At 55.0% G+C, this 18,930-nt stretch overlaps 1 protein-coding gene across 4 annotated transcripts in view; it reads right to left on the bottom strand.

The window, feature by feature from the left end:
- Nucleotides 1-18,930, bottom strand: part of Pde4a (phosphodiesterase 4A) — a 48,452-nt gene that overhangs the window by 17,478 nt on the left and 12,044 nt on the right. Inside the window, exons 1-7 of one of the 4 annotated variants that reach the window (XM_055601325.1) lie at nucleotides 12,696-12,899; nucleotides 10,833-10,874; nucleotides 4,131-4,322; nucleotides 3,459-3,495; nucleotides 3,318-3,388; nucleotides 1,436-1,485; nucleotides 1,242-1,354 (exon numbers count right to left, since the gene is read on the bottom strand). In XM_055601325.1, the coding sequence (XP_055457300.1) occupies nucleotides 1,242-1,354; nucleotides 1,436-1,485; nucleotides 3,318-3,388; nucleotides 3,459-3,495; nucleotides 4,131-4,322; nucleotides 10,833-10,874; nucleotides 12,696-12,892 (702 nt within the window). In that variant the 5' untranslated portion in view covers nucleotides 12,893-12,899. Of the gene's footprint in view, nucleotides 1-1,241; nucleotides 1,355-1,435; nucleotides 1,486-3,317; nucleotides 3,389-3,458; nucleotides 3,496-4,130; nucleotides 4,323-10,832; nucleotides 11,050-12,695; nucleotides 12,900-18,930 lie in introns of those variants that run through there. The other 3 variants (XM_055601320.1, XM_055601321.1, XM_055601322.1) reach the window with 3 other exon arrangements.

The raw sequence follows: 18,930 nt of genomic DNA on the forward strand, positions 1-18,930 counted from the left end.
ACACACACACACACCCCACAGCTTCAAGGCCACAACACAGCCCTAGCTGCACATTTGAACACAGCAAAGGTCCTCAGTCCCACCCCTATCTTCAGGAGTCCACAGGCAGACACAGACTAAGGAACAAGTGCCCAAGCTCTGACACACTTAGAGGTGCAAATCAACACACGTCGTCACAGAAACACGTGTGTAAGCAACTGTGCATGCCGGTGTACGCACACTCACACACACGCTTCGAGAGATAGTGTAACCCACCCTCGGGGACACAGCTGTCCTTGAACTCCTTTTCCCAGACAAGCCTCCACCCACATGGAGGTAGCACTCCCGAAGAAGCCCGCCCCCACCTGCACACTCATTTCCTGGTAGACACCCGCTCCCAAGCGCTGCACACTCCCGGAAGCCTCCTTCGGAGGGCCTCGATCACTGAACTGTGCCCCTGGAGTGGGGCAGTTCACCGTCAGCTGGACAGGGAAGCCCGAGGCCCGCCCTTTGCAAAGCCTAGAACCTGCACAGAATCAGACACGCTCAGGCTCAGTTCGGGACCAGATTCCTCCCTCGGTACAGCCTGGACTCCCACAGCACGCCACATGGCTGTCTGTGCACACACCCGCACACGAGCCCTCGCCAGGGCTCCAGATGAACTTGCAACGAGCAAAGAGCCGACAGCCACACAGGTTGGAAGGCAGGGACAAAGACCCAGAGATCACTCGACCTCCGTGAGCAACGGTCACCTGCTAAGAATATGCACAACTAAACCAGCTCCGCCCCCCACACCCTTCAGCCCCGAGGAAAGCCCGGGGTACACGCCACTTTAGTTCTTGTAAGGACACCGCCGCACGCCAGGCCCAGGGTTCTAACCCAGGCCTCGGCCCTGCTCAGCACCCGGATCTGGTGATGAGCTTTGCACACAATCCCTGCCCCGGGACCGGCATCCGCTCCACTTCCCGCCACAGTAATTGGTTCTGCCAATTGCTACCCCACTACCCCACCCCCTAAGCCTCTGGCATCATTCACAGGCCCCAGGGTAAACTTATAGGTTCTGTCACGGAATTGGGGTCACTCATGGATTAACATTAGTCGTCCTGCGGAGGGGTCGGCCACCCACCCACCGGGACGCCCATTCAGAAGCACTCAGGTAGCTCAGTGGTCCAATCCACGCCACACCCTTCACCCTGTCCACTGGTCCCGCCCACCGCGCCAGGCCCCGCCCACCGGCCTCGCCACCTCCCAGCCCCGCCCACCTTGTGCGAGGCCATCTCGCTGACGGAGCGGTAGGTCTGCATGGTCTCCAGCTGCTCTAGACACCAGTCCAGCTCTTCCAGGGTCTCCCGGGCCAGCTGCTGGCACGTCTCCTCTGAGGAAAGGGTGGCCAGGGAAGTGAGCTGGAGGGTCCCGCCCCAGGGATGAGGGTCCACCCACCTCTAGGCTTAGCTACCTGACAGCGTGGCCTTGCAGACAGAGGGTGGGCCAGCCAGGGGGGACCGCCTGCAAGAAAAAAAAAAAAAAAAAAAGACTCCAGTGTCAGCCTGGGTTCTCCCAGACCCGGCCTCCCCTCTCCATGGCAGCTTCCTTGATTCTGAGAGCTCATGGAATTTCAGAGCCTGAATTTGTCATCTGTGAGAGAGTCTCCGCTGAGGCTGGCCTTGAACTCACCATGCAGCCAAAGAGGACCTTGATCCTCACCACCCCACCTTCACAGCATGGGTTACACGCTTCCCTGTGTATGGGGTGCTGGGGCCCAGGACTCCATGCATGTTAGGCAAACTGAGCCTCAGCCCCAGTTTGCTTGTTTCTGTGGTGCCTGAGATTGAATTCTGGCCCCCAAATGCAGGGTAAACATCCTACCACTGAACTGTATACCCGGCCCCAGAGGCCATACAGAGAACACGGAGGCTCAGTTAGGTGAAACTAGGTTCTTTTGCAGGTGGTAATGTTTGAAACAGGGTCTCCCTAAAGCATGGGCTGGACTGGAACGCAAGATCTTGCCACGGCCTCCTCCTGAGCTCTGGCATGGCAGGTGAGGGGACCACATCTGGCTGGATGGACTCTAGCTTCATTTGTGCCACACAGGGGATCCGCACAGGACCAGACCCTGTGTTTTCAAATTTCCTTTTCTCCCCAACTTCTCAAGCTTTTGAGAATGGCTGTTACTACTGATAATTTTCAGCCACACCCTCAGCCCTAAAGAGAAAAGAAACCATCGAAACCATCTCTCCCTCCTATTTTTTATTTATTTTTTATTTTTTTAAAGACAGGGTTTCTCTGGGTAGCATTGGCAAGCCTGGAACCCACTATGTGGACCGGGCTAGTCTTGAGCTCACAGAGCTCCCTCTGCCTCCACAGAGCTTAGATTGAAGGTATGTACCACCATCCCAATTTTTAACTCTTGACTCTGTGTGTGTGTGTGTGTGTGTGTGTGTGCATGTTTGTGCATGTCCCGCATGTGAGTTCAGGTGCCCTTGGCGTCCACAAGAGGGCATCGGCTGTGAGCTGCCCCCGTGGGTGAAGAGCTGAACTCAAACCCTCGGCCAGAGCGGCGCCCACTCTCAACCATTCAACCACCCATCCCTCCAGCCATACCTGTGGAGTGAGCTCCCTCCATGCACCGTGTGGGTTCTGGGGATTGAACTCAGGTTGTCAAATCTAACTGCAAGCACCTTTCAGCAACTGAGCCATCCTGCCCAACTTGAACTGTCCTTATTTGTTGAGCATATACTGCGCACCAGACAATGTTCTAGCGTTTTCTGTGTGTCACCTCCTGGGTTTCTCACAGAGGCTTTCTAATTAAAGCCCTTCCGCAGCTTCCATCCCACAGAAGGGAAACACAGGCACCCCTCCTTGCCATCTGTCTAGGAAGTCGGCGTATCAGCCCGGAGCCCGGTGCAAGAGCTGGGGCCCGGAGCGTCACCACCATCATGCAGGCCTTCATTCCTAGAAGTATCAGTTCCCTGACTTAGACAGGGTTGCTTCAACCCAGGGGTCAAGAGCCGGCTGGCCTGACGTCACAAGGCAGGCTGAAACTAAACCCAGCTGTTCTTTTTCTCTTTTCCTCCACTTTGAGACAAGGTCTCCCGCAGACCAGGCTGTCCTGAAACTCCCTATGTAGCCAAGGAGGAGCCTGAGCTCCTGACCCTTCTGTCTCCGTTCCCTGAGTTCCAGGATCACAGGTGTGCACCGATAGGCCTGGCTTATGGGCTGCTGAGGGTGGAAGCCCAGAGCCTCCCAAACACAATGCAGGCGCTCCACTCCCTGAGGGGTGCCCACGGTGGCTTTTCCTAAGTCATGAGTACGGGTGCTGGGGATTCAGCTCCACTTACTTGTTGCTGGGGATGGGCACATTGGTTAAGAGTGAGAAATTGCTTCGAACGCTTCGGAGACTGGCCAGCACCTGGGGTGAGGGACAGCTGTGAGGAGGGGCCCGCCAGGCTGGGCCCCTTTCCCGTGGGAGGAGGTCTCACCTGGGCAAACGGTGTCACAATGAGGTCTTCGACATACCTGAAAGTAAGAACAGGAGCAGGTCAGGGACCCAGGTCTATGGGGCGGAGGCTGGGCTTGGGTCCAGGAGGAGGGAGGAGACACATTGGAGGCAACAGTAGGAAGAACACGCTGGAGGGCTACAGATGGGAGGGGCATATGCAGGAAGTGGGACCCAGAAGGCTGAGACAGGGGATCACACGTTTGAGGTTAGCTTGCCTGCTTGTGGAGGTGTAGCTCGGTTGGCAGAGTGCTTGCCTAGTATACGGGAAGCCCTGGGTTCAATCCCCACTACCCCACAAACATGGTGGTGTACATCAGTAATGCCCACGACTGAGGCAGGAGGATCAGGAATTTGAGAACAGCCTCAGCTACATAGTTTGAAGCCCGTCTGGGCTTCAGACCCTGTCTAGGGTTGGAGTCGAGGGAGGGCCAGACTTGAAGGTAACCAGTGACTGGGTGCGGGCAGAGCCGGGCACCAAGGCAAACTTTAAAAGCTTGTAAGTCCTGTGTAAAAGGGAGAGGGTCTGCTTTCCCTCCCGAGGGGAGGACAATGTGTGTGTGTGTGGGTTCGGTGCCCCACGCTCTGCTAGGAAGGTTGGCTGGTGGCAGGGCCAGGCCTAGGGGATCTGGTGAGTAGGGCAGGGTGTGCTCACGCGTCACTGGTGACAGATGAGTTCCTGGACATAGTCTTGGGTGACATGTCATAGTCGCTGTCTGAGCGATAGAGGAAGGACTCTCTGCGCTGGCTGCTGGTTGTCCCAGTGTGCAGCAGGAGCCCCGGGCTCGCCTGCGAGTCCAGGGGGCTGCGGCCGGGGGATGGTGTCGGCCCATTTTCTGCCTCCAAGCTGTAAGGGACAGAGGGAAGGAGAGTCAGGGGGAATGAGGTGGCGCTGGAGGGGTCAGGAGGTGTGAAGATGACAGAGGTTTGTGGCAGAGATTTGGGGAGACAGGGGCTGAGGAGATACCTCAGTTGGTCAAGTGCTTGCCAGGCAAGCATGAGGATCTGCCTTCAGGCCTTAAAGGGACCCCATTTTACTTTTCTTTCTTTCTTTCTTTCTTTCTTTCTTTCTTTCTTTCTTTCTTTCTTTCTTTTTTTTTTAACTTTTTAAGTCAGGGTTTCTCTGTGTAGCCCTTGATGTCCTAGAACTCAGTCTGTAGACCAGGCTGGCCTTGAACTCACATCGATCTGCCTGCCTCTGCCTCCCAAATGCTGGGATTAGAAGGGTGTGCCACCACCACCTGGCCAACCCCATTTTCCTTTTCCATACACACACTGTCTGGGGCTGAGGGTGTAGTTCGGAGGGCAGAGAACTTTCCGAGCTTGCCCAAGGCTCTGGGCTCCGGGACCAGCACTGCATAAAATCAGGAATGGTGATGCGTGCCTGTGAGTCCCTCACTTGGGAAGTGAAGACAGGAAGACCAGAGTTCAAGGCTCGCCTGGGCTTCATGAGACCCTGTTTCAAGACAAAACGGGCAGTGCAGGGGCTGGAGGGATAGCTCAGCAGGTCAAGATGCTTGCCACAAAGGCCTGCTGACCTGAGTGTCAACTGAGACACAGTTTGTAGGAGGAAAATGACTCCCACGGTTGTCCTCCGACCTACACACACACACACACAGACACAGACACACACATGTGTGCGCACACACACACATGCGCATACACACACACACACAGATGGCGTGCTGGCTCACATCTGTAATCTCTGCTCTTGGAAGGCGGAAGCAGCAAGAGCATTGCCATGAATCTGAAACAAGTCTGGGTCTAGAGCCAAACCCTGTCTAAAAGTCAATTAATTAAAAGTTTTAAGGGCCACTGGGATGGCTCTATTCACTGACCTCGATCGACTCTAAGACCCTTGCCCTTGTACCCACACATGTCCACCCTAAATAAATAATGTTAATTATAAAAAATTCAGGGTGGGGGAATTCTGAGGTCGTCACAATAGCTCACAGTCCAAATGCCCATACAGGGACTCCAAAGAAAAGCACTGTGGCAAAATGTCACTGGCCAAAATGTCAGCTCTTAGCAAGGGCTGTGTGAAGATAAACTTTGGCTCCAGCTTTAGCAAACCAAGGTGACCTTGAGTTCATTGGAAGGACCACAGCCCTCAGTAAAGTCTTTGCTAAGTAGTTAAGTGCCAGCCCTTGGGAGGCAGTGGCAGGCAGATATCTGAGTTCGAGGCCAGCCTGATTTACCGAGAGAGTTCCAGGATAGCTAGGACTGTTATGCAAAGAAACTAGGTCTTTAATTAAAAAAAAAAAAAAAAAGACTGACACATGCCTTCAATCCCAGCACTTTGGAGGCAGAAACAGGTGGATCTGTGAGTTCGAGGCCAGCATGGTCTACAGAGAAACCCTGTGTCCAAAAACAAAAAAACAAAACAAAAAAAAAAAGAATAAGAAAAAAGGCCACAGGCGAAAAAATGTTCATAGTAGCTGCCAACTACCAAAAACGAATAACCAGAACCATCTAGCAACTGATGAACTGATAGAGTCTAGGGGATTCACACTGTGGAATAGTGCACACCGTGAGAAAATGGACAGCTGACACAAAACTTGAGCATGTCTGTTTGTGTGCATGGGGATACACATGTGTGCCATGCCGCGGCAGAGAACTGGAGGGACTCAGCCTTTCCTTCTACCATGGGGGTTCTGGAATCGAATGCAGGGCTTTCTGCTTGACTGCCAGTCCCGTGCCTGTGGCCTGCCTCTCCGCCTGTTGGCTCCAATAAATTTTTCTAAAAGATACAAACCAAGGGATGCTCAGTGGATACAGCCTCTGCCGTGCAGTCATAAGAAATTGAATTCTGAAGCTGGGCTCGGTGGCACATGCCTGTAATCCCAGTGCTCAGGGAGGCAGAGGCAGGTGGATCTCTGTGAGACCAGCCTGGTCTACAAAGTAAGTCCAGAACAGCCAAGGCTACACAGAGACACCCTGTCTCAAAATAAACAAACAAAAACTGAGTTCTGGTCTCCAACATCTCCGTAAAAGCTGGGTGTGTAAAAGCCACAGGAGTGTGAAACCCCTGCACTGGGAAGCAGACACAGGCAGATCCTGGGGCTCAGATCCTGGGGCCCTGTTCCGCAGGAGAGCGGAACAGCTCCAAAGGGAATGTGGACAGCAGTAGAAGACCCCTGATGTTGACCTCAGACTTCCAGACCCCCCGACTCCACATACATAATATGCACACGACAGAAAGAGATAAGACTAGAATACGTAGTCACATCACACATGGCAGAATTCACGCAGTGCAGCACGCCTGTAATCCCAGCGCTTGGGAGGCTGAGGTAGGAGGATTGCAAGCTTAAGGGCAGCCTAGACTATAATGAGACCCAAGTAAGCAAATCAAAGCCTAGGAGAGTGATAAGGCACTTGCGTGGTGAGGCCCTGGGTTCTACCTCCAGTATTCAAAGATGAGCAAATAAAAACTGGGCCAGCGAGATAGTTGGGTTGGTGGCGGGGGTAGAGGCACTTGCCAGCAAGCTTGCACCCAGGATTGATTCCTAGGAGCACATAGAGGAGAGAGAACTGACTCCTAAGAGGTGTCCTCCAACCCCCACACACTCCTTGGTGCTCACGCACACACGTGCACACACACTAAGTGTGTTTAAAAATAAAAAACTCCTTTAATCCTAGCACTTGAGAGGCAGATGCAGGTGTATCTCTGAGTTTGAGGCCAGCCTGGGCTACAGAGTGAGTTCCAGCACAGCCAAGGAAAGATATACAGAGAAACCCTGTCTCAAAAATAAAAAACAAAACAAAGGAACAAACAAAAAGCTGGACATAGCAGCACAGGCCTTTAATCTCTGCACTCAGGAGGCAGAGGCAGGTGGATCTTTATGTCCGAGGCCAGCCTGGTCTGCAGAGTGAGTTCCTGGATAGCCAGGGCTACACAGAGAAACTGTGTCTTGAAAAAGACCCAAGAACATAAAAACAAAAAATAAAATTAAAAAGCCTCTAAGGCAAAGACACAGATGAACTTTAGCCTTTGACAGCAGTGCTCATTCAGCGAGCACCTGCTGTGCCAAGTGCATCCTTTAAGGCCTCTCTCAGGCGCACCTCTGCGACCACTGGTTCCAACTCCAGACTGGCGTTTAGATTTGGCCGTGTTGGTCTTCATACCTTGGGCACAGGACTCCAGCCTAGACACAGACCTGCCTTCCATTTTTGAAAAACATTATTACATTTTACTTGTTTGTTTACTGTCTTGAGGATTGCAGTCTACAGTTCTCTGACCCCTCATTTCTCCCCAGGCTTCAAAAAGAAAAAGGGGGAAAAGCCTTTAAAAATCAACTGAAGGACTGGAGAGATAGCCCAGCTGTGAAGAGCCCTGGCCGCTCTTGCAGGGGACATGGGTTCGATTCCCCAGCTCCCACACAGTGGCTTACAACCACCTGTAACTCCAGTTCCAGGGGTAAGATACCCTGTTTTGGCCTCCGCAGGCTCCAGGCACACATGTGATCACACAGACATGCGTGCAGACAAAACATTCATAAGCTAAAACTAAGTTGTTTTAATTCGAATTTTCTTGAGGGACGTGGCTGATTAAATACAGAAAAAGTGTTGAAAAGGCCGAAGGACAGAACTGGGCAGAAAGGTTGACAGGACTGTCAGCGACCGGAATCAGAGTCGGTGCCATGGCAGCTCCGAGAGCTGAGACCAGAATCACTGTACTCTGAGCATCCCTGGGACTGGGCTCACATGGTCAGGCCCGGCGGCGCTCGTGGTGACTCACACCGGGCCATCGGCCTACCCTACTTCACACATCCTCGCTGTCTGCCTGCTTCTGTTAAAACGCTTTGTGCTACCGACCTGTTTATTTCTGCCACCGTCTTCTTGAGGTGGGTCCTGTTAAAATCCCAAAGAACACGAAAGCCGAGGCACGGAGGCTCATCGACCGCTGGGTGGCCCGGCTGCCTGGGGACCATATCCCGTCTTTCCGGGACCAGGGCAGTTCGAGGCTCCCGCTGTGAACCCCCCCCTCCCCGCCCTCCACACAGGAACTTAGGCTAGGGTTTAGGTCTCCACACTGACCCCGGGCGGCCTCTCGGCTGCCATCCCGGTGGCAAACCTGCCTGGCCCTGGGGAAGCAGTGCGCGTCAGTGGGAGCGCAGTGGCCTGCGTGGCGAGGAGATGGTCCCTTAGGTGCTGTTGTTTGTGCTTCAGGCCTGAGTGTCCCCTGAGCTGAGCGCAGGCCCGGGGGACAGGACCGGGCTGTTGAACTGAAGCCTGGGGAGAAACGAGGGTCAGCTGAGCCCAGACTGCAACGGAGCAGAGCGACCTCAGGGTGCTCCCTGGGACTCACTGTGGAAGAAGGGACCCCCACGGGCTGCCCGCTGTGCTCCGCCTGCGTGCTGTCCTGTAGACGCCGGCACACGGCTACTCACGTGCGCAGAAAAGAAATACAAATGTAAGGGAGGAGACCCCCGCCCCGCCCATCACTGCCTCCCAACAGGAGGCAAAGCCACAAGGCACGCTGAGGACAGGAGGCTGGCGCCACAGCCACCACCCGGACAGCGGTAAAGGCAGGCAGGGGCACCAGAGTCTGGACCCCCAGAGGCAGCGCTGGGGAGATGAAGACAGGATTCCTGCATCTCCCCGGCCACACAGCCTTGCCCAGTCAGTGAGCTTCAGGCTCAGTGACATGGCTCAGTAGGCAAAGGTTCATTCCCGGGACTCGCACAGTCGAGGGAGAATAGACACCTGAAAGTTTTGTCCTGTGAAGTCCGCACGTGCCACCCCAGGAAATGTTAAAGGTTCACGTAATATAAGAAAGGAACCCAAACACAAACAAATGCTACTGAGTGTCCTGTGCTAGGCACTAAATATGCCCACATAGGCATTGTTACTCTGCTTTCCAGGCAAGAAAACTGACAATGAGGAGGCGAGGGAGGATGAGTCAGTCAAAGCCCTGGGTCCCATCCCAGCACCAAGTAAACAGGCCTGCCATCCCAGCACCCCAGGAGGTGGAGGCAGGAGAATCAGTTGTTTAACTTAGGTCGTCCTTAGCTACACAGCAAATCAGAGGCCAGCCAGCCTGGCTTAAACAGCCAACAAACCAAAAGGCTGAATAACTTGGTCAGGGGTGGCCTTGAACCGGGGACCGCTTGGCTCTGCATTCTGGGCGCAGAAACAAGCCTGCTGCCTCCCAGGCTCCTCGCCCTTCTCCAGCTGGCTGCCTCGGAGGAGGTGCCAGCAAGCCTCTGTGGAAAGGACTGGTTTGCTCTGTGAAGGTCACTCAGAGGTTGAGTGCCGGCTCCGGCATGTGTCTGCCAGGCGGGCTCGTGGTGCCAGGTGCCACTGATGTTTTCGGGGCTGGGTGTCAAGTCTTGGCACACGTCTAGGCCGAGGGCAGGGGACCTGTGTGTCCACGACACCCTTCATGCAGAGCTGCACGGGATGGGGGGGGGTGTCAGGTGTCCCACAGGTGTCTGTTTTCACATTCCTGTGACCTCATGAGAATGTCCCACAGACAGTGTGGCTTGTCCCTGACCCAAGTGGTTTTGAAGTGTGTGTGAGTATGTGTGGGGGGGCGATAATAATGTCTTCCTGGAAAAGGAGGTGTAGACCAGGCTGCGTAGGGGCGGTCTGGAATCGTTAACATCTGGGATCGCCTGTTAGGGTCACGGGTCACTGGCGGGTTCTCCCAGTGCCTTGACTAACCTGGAGACCCCAGGCTGAGTCTAGAACAGCAAACAGCAGGTGACCCAGCTGAACCCAGATGTGGGTGTGGCCCAGTGTGTTTTTGCTGGATACAGTGTGTCTGAGTCCATCAAGGTATCTGACCAGACGGTGCAGTGAGGCACGGAAGAGACGCAACTCCAGAAAACTTAAAGGTCACTTCCTGGCACAGCTCTACCCACCCAACTCAAAATGCCCTCTGGGCACGGTCACACACCTTCCCCCACACACCAGGGCTTGGCTTTCAGTCTGACAGCCCCAGCTGGGGAGTGGGGGTGGGGGCTGGAGAAGCCATGTAAGGCCTTAGGGGCCTGGCTCTTGGCCAACGGCTTGGGAGTGGAGCCCAGGTGACAGGCTGGACACCCGTATTTGCTGCCAGGGTATTCAGGTAACCTAGATATTCAGGTTGAGGGGGCATGGGGACAGAAAGCGTCAAGGAACCCCAACTTCGAAGAGACGAGTTGGGGTGGAAATTAGCACCCACTCTCTGTAGCCCTACCATCAGCAGCACCCACATTTTTAAGGTTAGGGCCTTAACAGGGTCTCTTGTTAGACGCGGAAAGCTGCTTAGGGGACTCCCCCAAGGCTGGCTACCCTGGAAAGGGTCCTCTAACCCGGACAGGCAAGAGCACCTTCAGGTCACAAAGAAAGGCACTGGCGACGGGCCACCCACCTCACGCATCTGCTGGGGGGGTGTCGAAGAGTGTCCTCCTCGCTGAAGGAGAAGTGGGTCAGTGACTCCGGTCCCAGGGGCAGTGCCAAGGCCGGGGGTCGGGGCCGGGCCCGGGGCGCGGCACTGGAGCGCATGGGAGCCAGGCGCCGTCGGGACCGGCATTGGGGACCGGCGGCTGCACCGGAGCGTGTGCGGCGCTGCACGCCAGGCCCGAGGTGCCAGCGATCGCCGGCACCGCCTCCACACTTGTCCTGTCCTAGCCCCTGGCACCACCCCCGTGCCCTCCCCCCGGGGACACGATCCCGGGTGCTCGCGTCCTCCTCGCGCCTGCCTCCCTCTTGCAGAAGGGCGCTGTGAAACTGAGCGCCCACTTGCCGCGGTCCCTCCCCGGGCCTCGGGGACGCCCGGGGCTCCGGTTTCCCCGGCTCCCAGCCCGCGGCCCTTCCCTCTGCCCCGGCCCCGCCTTCCACCCCTCCCCGGCCTGACGTCGAGCTGGGCCACCTCCAGGTCTCAGATCGCCACCGTGTGCCCGCGGGGGAACTAGACGCACCGCACAGGGCTGGGTGATCAAGACCCTCGGGAGGGCCGGGGTGACAGATGCTGGGAGGCGGAGCTGGGGGGCGGAGGGGCAGAATCAAACCGAAGGGACACTTGCCCCATCCTGAAAGCCAAACCTCTACTGTCCTCTCCCCTCCCACCTCTTGCTCAGTGCCCAGGGGGACTCCCAACAGCCTCTGCTCTAAACAAGCGTGTGTAGAGAACGGGGCACCGCGCCGGGAGTCGACCCACCAACAACCTGGGCCCACCTCCAGGCGACCGCGGTCTCCAGGAGAAAGGGATGTTTGGAAGGCACACCGGATGTGGTTTCTAGGCCTGGCTCCCTCAGGCTTCCTGTCCCCACAGCCCATCTGCAGTCTGTCTAGGCAACCATCCACCCCTCATGCCACAAGGTGCTATCATTACCAAACAAGACCCTGGGGAAGGCCTGAGTGACACGCAGGGAGGCGGGCCGAGGAGTGGAGGAACACAGACTCAAAGCCACCCCTTCAGGCGCCTGCCCTGTCACTTCACAGGCTGTCAGAGGCTGGTGGAACTCAACAGAAACTTGTTCCCAAGTTTGGTAGCTCATGCCAGTAGCCCAAGCCCTCTTGCTGCAGGTTGGGTTAGCCTGGGCTACAGAGTGGGACCTTACCTCAAAGCCGCAGGGAGTAGAACACCTGCCTAATACAAAGGTTTGGCCTGAACCTGCGCGGTGTGGTACGATTATAATTCTAGCACTTGGGAGGTAGCTGCAAGAGGATCAGAAGTTCAAGACCATCCTATACTGTAAACCGGAGGCTAGCCTGAGTTACATGAGACTGTGTCCCCAAACAAAATCCAGAAACACAAAACTTAAAAAAAAAAAAAAAATCTTGCCGGGTGTGGTGGCACACCCCTTTAATCCCAGCACTCCGGAGGCAGAGGCAGGTGGAACTCTGAGTTCAAGGCCAGCCTGGTCTACAGAACGAGTTCTAGGACAGCCTGGGCTACACAGAGAAACCCTGCCTCAAAAAACAAAAACAAAAACAAAAACAAAAACCAGGTTCTGGAGTCACAGCGATGCTGACTTGGCCTCAAGTCCCCCAAGGCATAACCACAGCTTCAAGTAGGCACAGGAAGTTTATTGAGCATCTGCTGCATGCCCTATCGGGTTTCTCCACAGCAACCCTGGAAGGCAGTATGATTCTTATCTCTGCCTCCAACGGAAGGGGAAAGGGGGAGGATGCACAAGCAAGCCGCAGCCCCCTCCCGGAGCCCCACTAACGGCCACGCTGGAGGGCTCAGAAGGGCCTCGAACCACTGGCCAGGGCGGCGCGCACTCACCCGGCCCATGCCTGGCGGCCCCAGTCCTGCACGCTGCCGCGGAAGAGCCGCACACGTCTGTGGGGCGTCGGGGATGTGATGCCGAAGAACGCGGACACCGCGGAGGGCCCGGGCAGGAACGCGTCGTCCTCGGCCGCCGCCTCCGGGAAGGCCGCCGCGCGCGGCCCGGGGATGCGGCCCCAGCCCCGCCGCGCCATGCGCCTCCCGCCGCCTCGGCCCTTCCGGCTGAGCTCGGGCCGCCCTCGGGGCGGAGCCCGGCCGGGGCGCCTCAGACCTCAGGAAGCCCAACCGCCTTCCTCCAAGGCCCTGCCGAGTGGGGTAGCCACAGACCCCTACGCGTCCCCCCTTTCCTACCGCTGTCATTGCGTCTGAGTCACCCCGCTCCCAAAGACCAGGGTGCGTCAGGAATCTCAGTGCACCCACCAATCCGGGTGGTGTTCGAAGACGCAGCTTCTCCGGTTATTTATTTACTTTTTTTTGGGAGGGGTGGTTAACCGGGGTCTCAACTGTGTAGTTCTGGTGGCTGGTCTCGAACTCCCCACGAGACTGGAGTGGCCTCACACTAAGAGATCTTACCTGCCTCTGCCTTGCAAGTCCTGGGACTAAAGGTGTGTGCCAGCATGAACAGCTCGGACACCCCGGCACCCCTGGGCCCAGCTCCCACAGGCAAAGGCAGCGCCCATAAGCCGATGGGGATCCCCCAGATCCTACAGCCTTCACACACGGGAGGAAATGTCTCCAGATTCCCTCACGTGTCCCTCACCCTGCAGTGGTTCCACAGCACCCCAGAATGCCATCCCCCCAAGTACTGAGACCCCCAAAATAAGCTTGGGGATGTCTCCAGACACAAGGCATGGGAGTAAACCATGGTGACGCCACACGTGTAGGTGGATTAACCCATAGCCCTTGGCCAGTCCTGGACTTTAATTCTTGTGCTCTATCGTTGCTATTGTGTGTGTTTGCTCCCCTACATGCAGACGTGGCGGAGTGCTCGTGTGGAGGTGAGAAGACAGCTTTCAGGGGTCAACTTTCATCTTCCACCGTGTGCCTCCCCGGGGACTGGACTCGGGGCATCAGACTTGGCAGCAATCGCCTTGACCCACTGAGCCCCGGATCGCAGGTCATGATCTGGTAGGGCTTCAGTCTTGGGGGTGGCGCAGAGTGCCACCTCTGGCTCTCGAGATGTCCCTGGACGCACCTGCCTGTCTGCTTGTCTAAGCAGCCAGCCGCATGCAGCACCCTCAAGTCCTGCTCATCCTACTTCGTGACAGCCCCCCCAGTCCATGAGGTAACCCCCCAAACCCACCCTAGTCCGAGAGGCAGGTCCAGAGGAACACAGAGGTGACCATCTGGGGTCCAAGAGGCGACCACCCGTGACCCTGTGGGGCCCGGGTACAGCATTTTTGGTGATGAGGAGAACGGAGAGTGGAAGGCTTGAACACAGCCCACCAGCTGCTTAAACTACCCCAGCCTCCCCCCACCCCCCAACCCTACCCTCCACCTGCCAGCAGCTCAGGCTGCCTGGACCTCTTGGGTGCTGCCATGACAGGCACGTACACCTCACTACGCAAGAAGTTTGCTCTGGATCAGAAAGGGGCAGGGAGCTGAGGACAGTGCTCGGTGAAGCACCGTCTTGTCCAGAGTCATTGGCAACGTTGCCACGACAGGGCCCGGAGCTGAACCTGAGCTTAGCTTTACCGTCAGCTTAGCCACTGGACTCGGCAAATCACCTTCACAGAGCCTCAGCTTGCCCAGCTGTAAAGCAGGCACCTAAGCAGGGCGGGGCTCAGCTGACGGAGCACGTGCTTGGGGCACACAAAGCCGAACCCAGTGCTCTGCCAGAGGCGGAGCCAGGAGGATCAGAATCTTAAGCTGCTTAGAAAGTCATGGCCAGCCTTGGGCTACATGGTCCAAGAGACCCAGGTCTGCCTGGACGTAGTGTGGACAGCTGTTATTATCAGGGAAAATGTCTGCGTTTCAGTGTGCAGCCCCGGGCGATGGCCCAGGGACTGACGGTGGTAACGGGCGCTTTCAGTGCTCCCTGGGAATACAGCTCTTCCTGGTCTGTCCCAAACTCACAGGGCCGATGAGATGGCTCACGGTAAAGGAGCCCACCGCCAAGCCTGACGAGCCAGGTTCAGTCTCCAGGACCCACAGGGCAGGTGAGGACAGACTCCTGCTGCACACACACACACACACACACACACACACACACACACACACACAAAGCGCTCCTAGACAGATACATCTGTGAGTTGGAGGCCAGCCTGGTCTATATAGCAGGGGCAGGGGAAGAGCTTTGACGGAAGACAGCCTGTTTAAGGTCATCTCAAGGTCACAGGGCCTGCGAGTGGCTGCGTCAGAATCTAACGCTCGAAAGCACTGCGGTTTTCACTTGTTTGCTTTGGTTTGACGTATTTGAGGTCAAGTCTGGCTGTGTTAGCCCGAGCTTGTCTTGAACTCCCGATCCACCTGTCCCTTTTTTCCTAATGCTGAGATGGCAGGCAGGTGGCCCCACAGCCTGCCCACCACAGTTTGCCAGCTTTTGAGTCCCTTATTAATGGCCTGCGTAGACTTTTTAAAAACCCCGAATTGCCTTCCCCGTGAAATGGTGACGGCTGTGGAGGACATTCAGTTGTCCCTGTGGCTGACCCTTTCAAACCCTCAGATCCATCCAAGCAGAGCTTAAACATAGTTTTAAGGCTGATGTACAATTTTGAGTCCAGCCCCGGCCAGGTGGAGACAGGGGGATCAGGGGATTCAAGGTCACTTTAGGCTATATTGTGAGTTTGAATCCAGTGGGGGCTACTTGTCTCAAACAACCAAAAGCCATTTTTTCCCCCAAAATAGAATTTACTATTTTGGGGCCTGGAGAGATGGCTCAGCTATTAAAAGCTCGGCCTGCATCCCCAGAGGACCCCAGTCTGATTCCCGGCATCCAGGCTCACGACAGCCTGTAATTCTAGCTCCACCGGAGCCCTTTGTGGGGACATACTTAAAATAATTAGCTGGGTGTGGCAGAGCTTTTCTTTAATCCAGCACTCGGAGAGGCTGAGGCAGGCGGGTTCTAGGACAGTCAGGACTACACAGAGAAACCCTGTCTTGAAAAAACAAGAATGAATATATGAAATCGATGAATTTTTTATCTGTTATGTTTTACGTGCCTTGTGTGTGGCGGTGGTGTGCCCGATGGGGCTGGAGCTGGAGTAACAAGCCATTGTGAGCTGCCGGCTGTGTGGTGGGAACAGAACTCCCGCCCTCAGCCGGAGCAGCAAGTGCCCCTGACTGTCGCACCGTCCCTCCAGCTCTTGCTCCCATTTTTAAATTTCGAAATGTTTATTTATTGATGTGGCGTGTCCGTGCGTGCACGCGTGGAGGTCACAGGGCGGCCTCCGGAGTCCGCTCTCTCCACGTGAGGGCTGGGGACCAAACTCGGGTCGCTGTATTTCACAGTCAGTGCCTTTACTTGCTAAGCCGCCTCTATTGCCCAAAATTTGTTTTTTTTTGAAGTGCGTCTGAAGCTGGGCGTGTCGGTGTGCACTGTCACCCAGGTATTTGCGAGGGCAGGGCAGGAGAATCAGGGGGTGAGAGCAAGCTTAGCCGGCAGACGAGGCTGTCTCGGTGGGGCCGGGGCGTAGAGAGGCTCAGCAGGGAAAGGCGGCGCCCGGCCCGCCGCCCTGAGCAGTCTCTGGAGCCCACATGGCGGAAGAAGAAAGCTCACTTCCAAAGGCTTCCCACATATAAACCGTGCTCACGTTCCCCTGTCCCAAAATAAGTAAATAAATGTAATTTTTAAAAAATGTGCGCAGGGGGCGTGGCTGGGGAGTTGTGGAGTTGTGGAGTAGCGGAGGGCTCGGGCTGCTCTCGGAGAGGACCTGGGTTTGGCTCCCAGCACCCACACGGTGACTCACAATCGTCTAAGCCTCAGTTCACGGGGATCTGCCGCTCCCTTCCGTACTCTTCCAGCACTGCAAGCACATGGAACATAAACACACTAGTGTAGGCAAGACTCCCGTACACATGATATGAAAATAAACCTCATTTTTCTTCCCCCAAAACGAGGGTTTTCTCGTGTCGGAGAGGGTTGTGTTGGATCTGTATAGAAGCCATGCGGCCGTGCAGGGGGGAATCTGCCATACAGCGCAGTGGTGGCGGCGTGACCTGGGGCTCACACCCAGTGGTCCTGACCTGGTAATGTCACTCGGGGGGAGAGCACTTGCCTAGCAGGTGTGAGGCCCTGAGTTTCATCCCAGTGCGGAAAAATAAGTAAAAACGAACTACTTTGTTTTGTTTTGTGTTTGGAGTCAGGGTTTCTCTGTGTAGCCTCGGCTGTCCTGGTCTCACTTTGTAGACAAGACGGTTCTTGAACTCACAGAGATTGTCTGCCTCTGAGTGCTAAAATTACAGGTGTGTGCCACCGAGCTCAGCTGAACTTAAATCCTTAGAAAGGGGCAAGTTCCCCTGAGCAGCAATGGAGTGTCATATGGCTGCAAGTGTGGGGTTTCCCACCCTTAGCCCTACTGACCCTGGGGGTTACGTGATCTTTGTTCTGGGGGGCTGTCCTCTGTAGCAACCACACAGTCCTCTGTCTTAACCAAGGTGTCAGTAGCACACTTTGCTTATGACATCTAAAATGTCTACAGTGTTGGTCACAGTCTCCTGAAAAGCAAGAAGACAGACCTCAGGTTTGAGACATCCTATCCAAACCCCTCTAAGATCCAGGCCTAAACACCGGACCCAGAAAAGTTGCAGGACAAAGGGGAAGGAGGGCATTCCTGCCCACTGACTGACTAAAGTCCCTGTGCAGTCAGCTTTAGTTGCTTTGTCTGTTTACAATGCCCCTGCTAGTGGGTTTTTATCTAGTTAGTTAGTTTGTTTTTCAAGACAGGGTTTCTCTGTGTAGCCCTGGCTGTCCTGGAACTCGCTCTGTAGAGCTAGCCTCCAACTCTGAGATCTGCCTGCCTCTGCATCCCAAGTGCTGGGATTAAAGCATGAGCCACCCTCTCTGCTAGAGGGCCAGTAGTGGGAGTCTTACTAGGACCATTTCAGAGATCCAGAAACCAGAGGCCAGAAAGGACAAGTCACATGGACAGGGTTCCCCAGCCTGGAAGGAACAGGGATTTATTTGTATTGTATATCTGCAGGAGTTTAGCCTGTATGTTGATGAGCTGTGCCCACAGAGGCCAGAGAGGCCGTCAGATCCTCTGGAATAGTTGTGAGCCACCATGTGGATGCTGGGAACTGAACCTGGATTCTCTGTGAGAACAGTCAGTGCTGTTGAGTGCTGAGCCATCTCTTCAGACCCTGTGATGGCTATTATTGGTTGTCAGCTTGCCTACATCTGGAATGAACTACCAGAAATGGAGGGCACCCCTGCGATCCAGATCTTGAGGTGTGGAGGTGCACCTTTAACCGGGGCCCCGCCTTCTGCTGGAAGCCTCTATAAGGAGAAAGGTCTCGCTCTCTGACTGCCTGTCCTCGGCTTGCTGGCACATCTATTCTTTCACTGGCACTGGAGCCTGCTTCTAATAATTTATTTATTTTTTTATTTTATGTGCATTAATGTGAAGGTGTCAGATCCCTTGGAATTTGTGTTACAGACAGTTGTGAGCTGCCGTGTGGTTGCTGGGAATTGAACCCAGATCCTTTGGAAGAGCAGACAGTGCTCTTAACCACTGAGCCATCTCTCCAGCCCCTGGAGCCTGCTTCTTCAGGATTCCAGAATATACAGAAGACCAACTAAGACATCCAGCCTCGTGGGGCTGAGCAAGTACTGGATTCTTGAACTTTCAGTTCACAGCCAGCCATTGCTGGATTAGCTGGACTGCAGACTGTAAATCATCCCTATAAATTCCCTTTATGTATGTATATACATATATGCACTCAAACACACACACAGACTCATTCCATCCATTAGTTCCGTGACTCTAGAGAACCCTGACTACTACAGAACCCTAAATGTAAAACTAAATGTACATTTACATTTAGAATTTACATTTCTAAATGTAAAACTGCTTTAATTTTTTAAAAATTAAATCTCATTGCCAGGTGTAGCGGTGTAATTTTTTAATCCCGGCAGGGATAGGCTGATCCATGAGTTCAAGAGCAGCATGCTCTATAGAGAGTTAGGACAGCCAAGGCTACACAGAGAAATCCTGCCTGGAAACCCCCCCTCCCACTTTTTTTATATTTTTAAAGCTGTGTGTTGTGTGGGCGGGCGGGTATGTGTATGTGA

Source organism: Psammomys obesus, unplaced genomic scaffold (assembly GCF_907164565.1).
Source record: "Psammomys obesus unplaced genomic scaffold, mPsaObe1.curated_primary_1811, whole genome shotgun sequence".
NCBI classification, from domain to species: domain Eukaryota; kingdom Metazoa; phylum Chordata; class Mammalia; order Rodentia; family Muridae; genus Psammomys; species Psammomys obesus.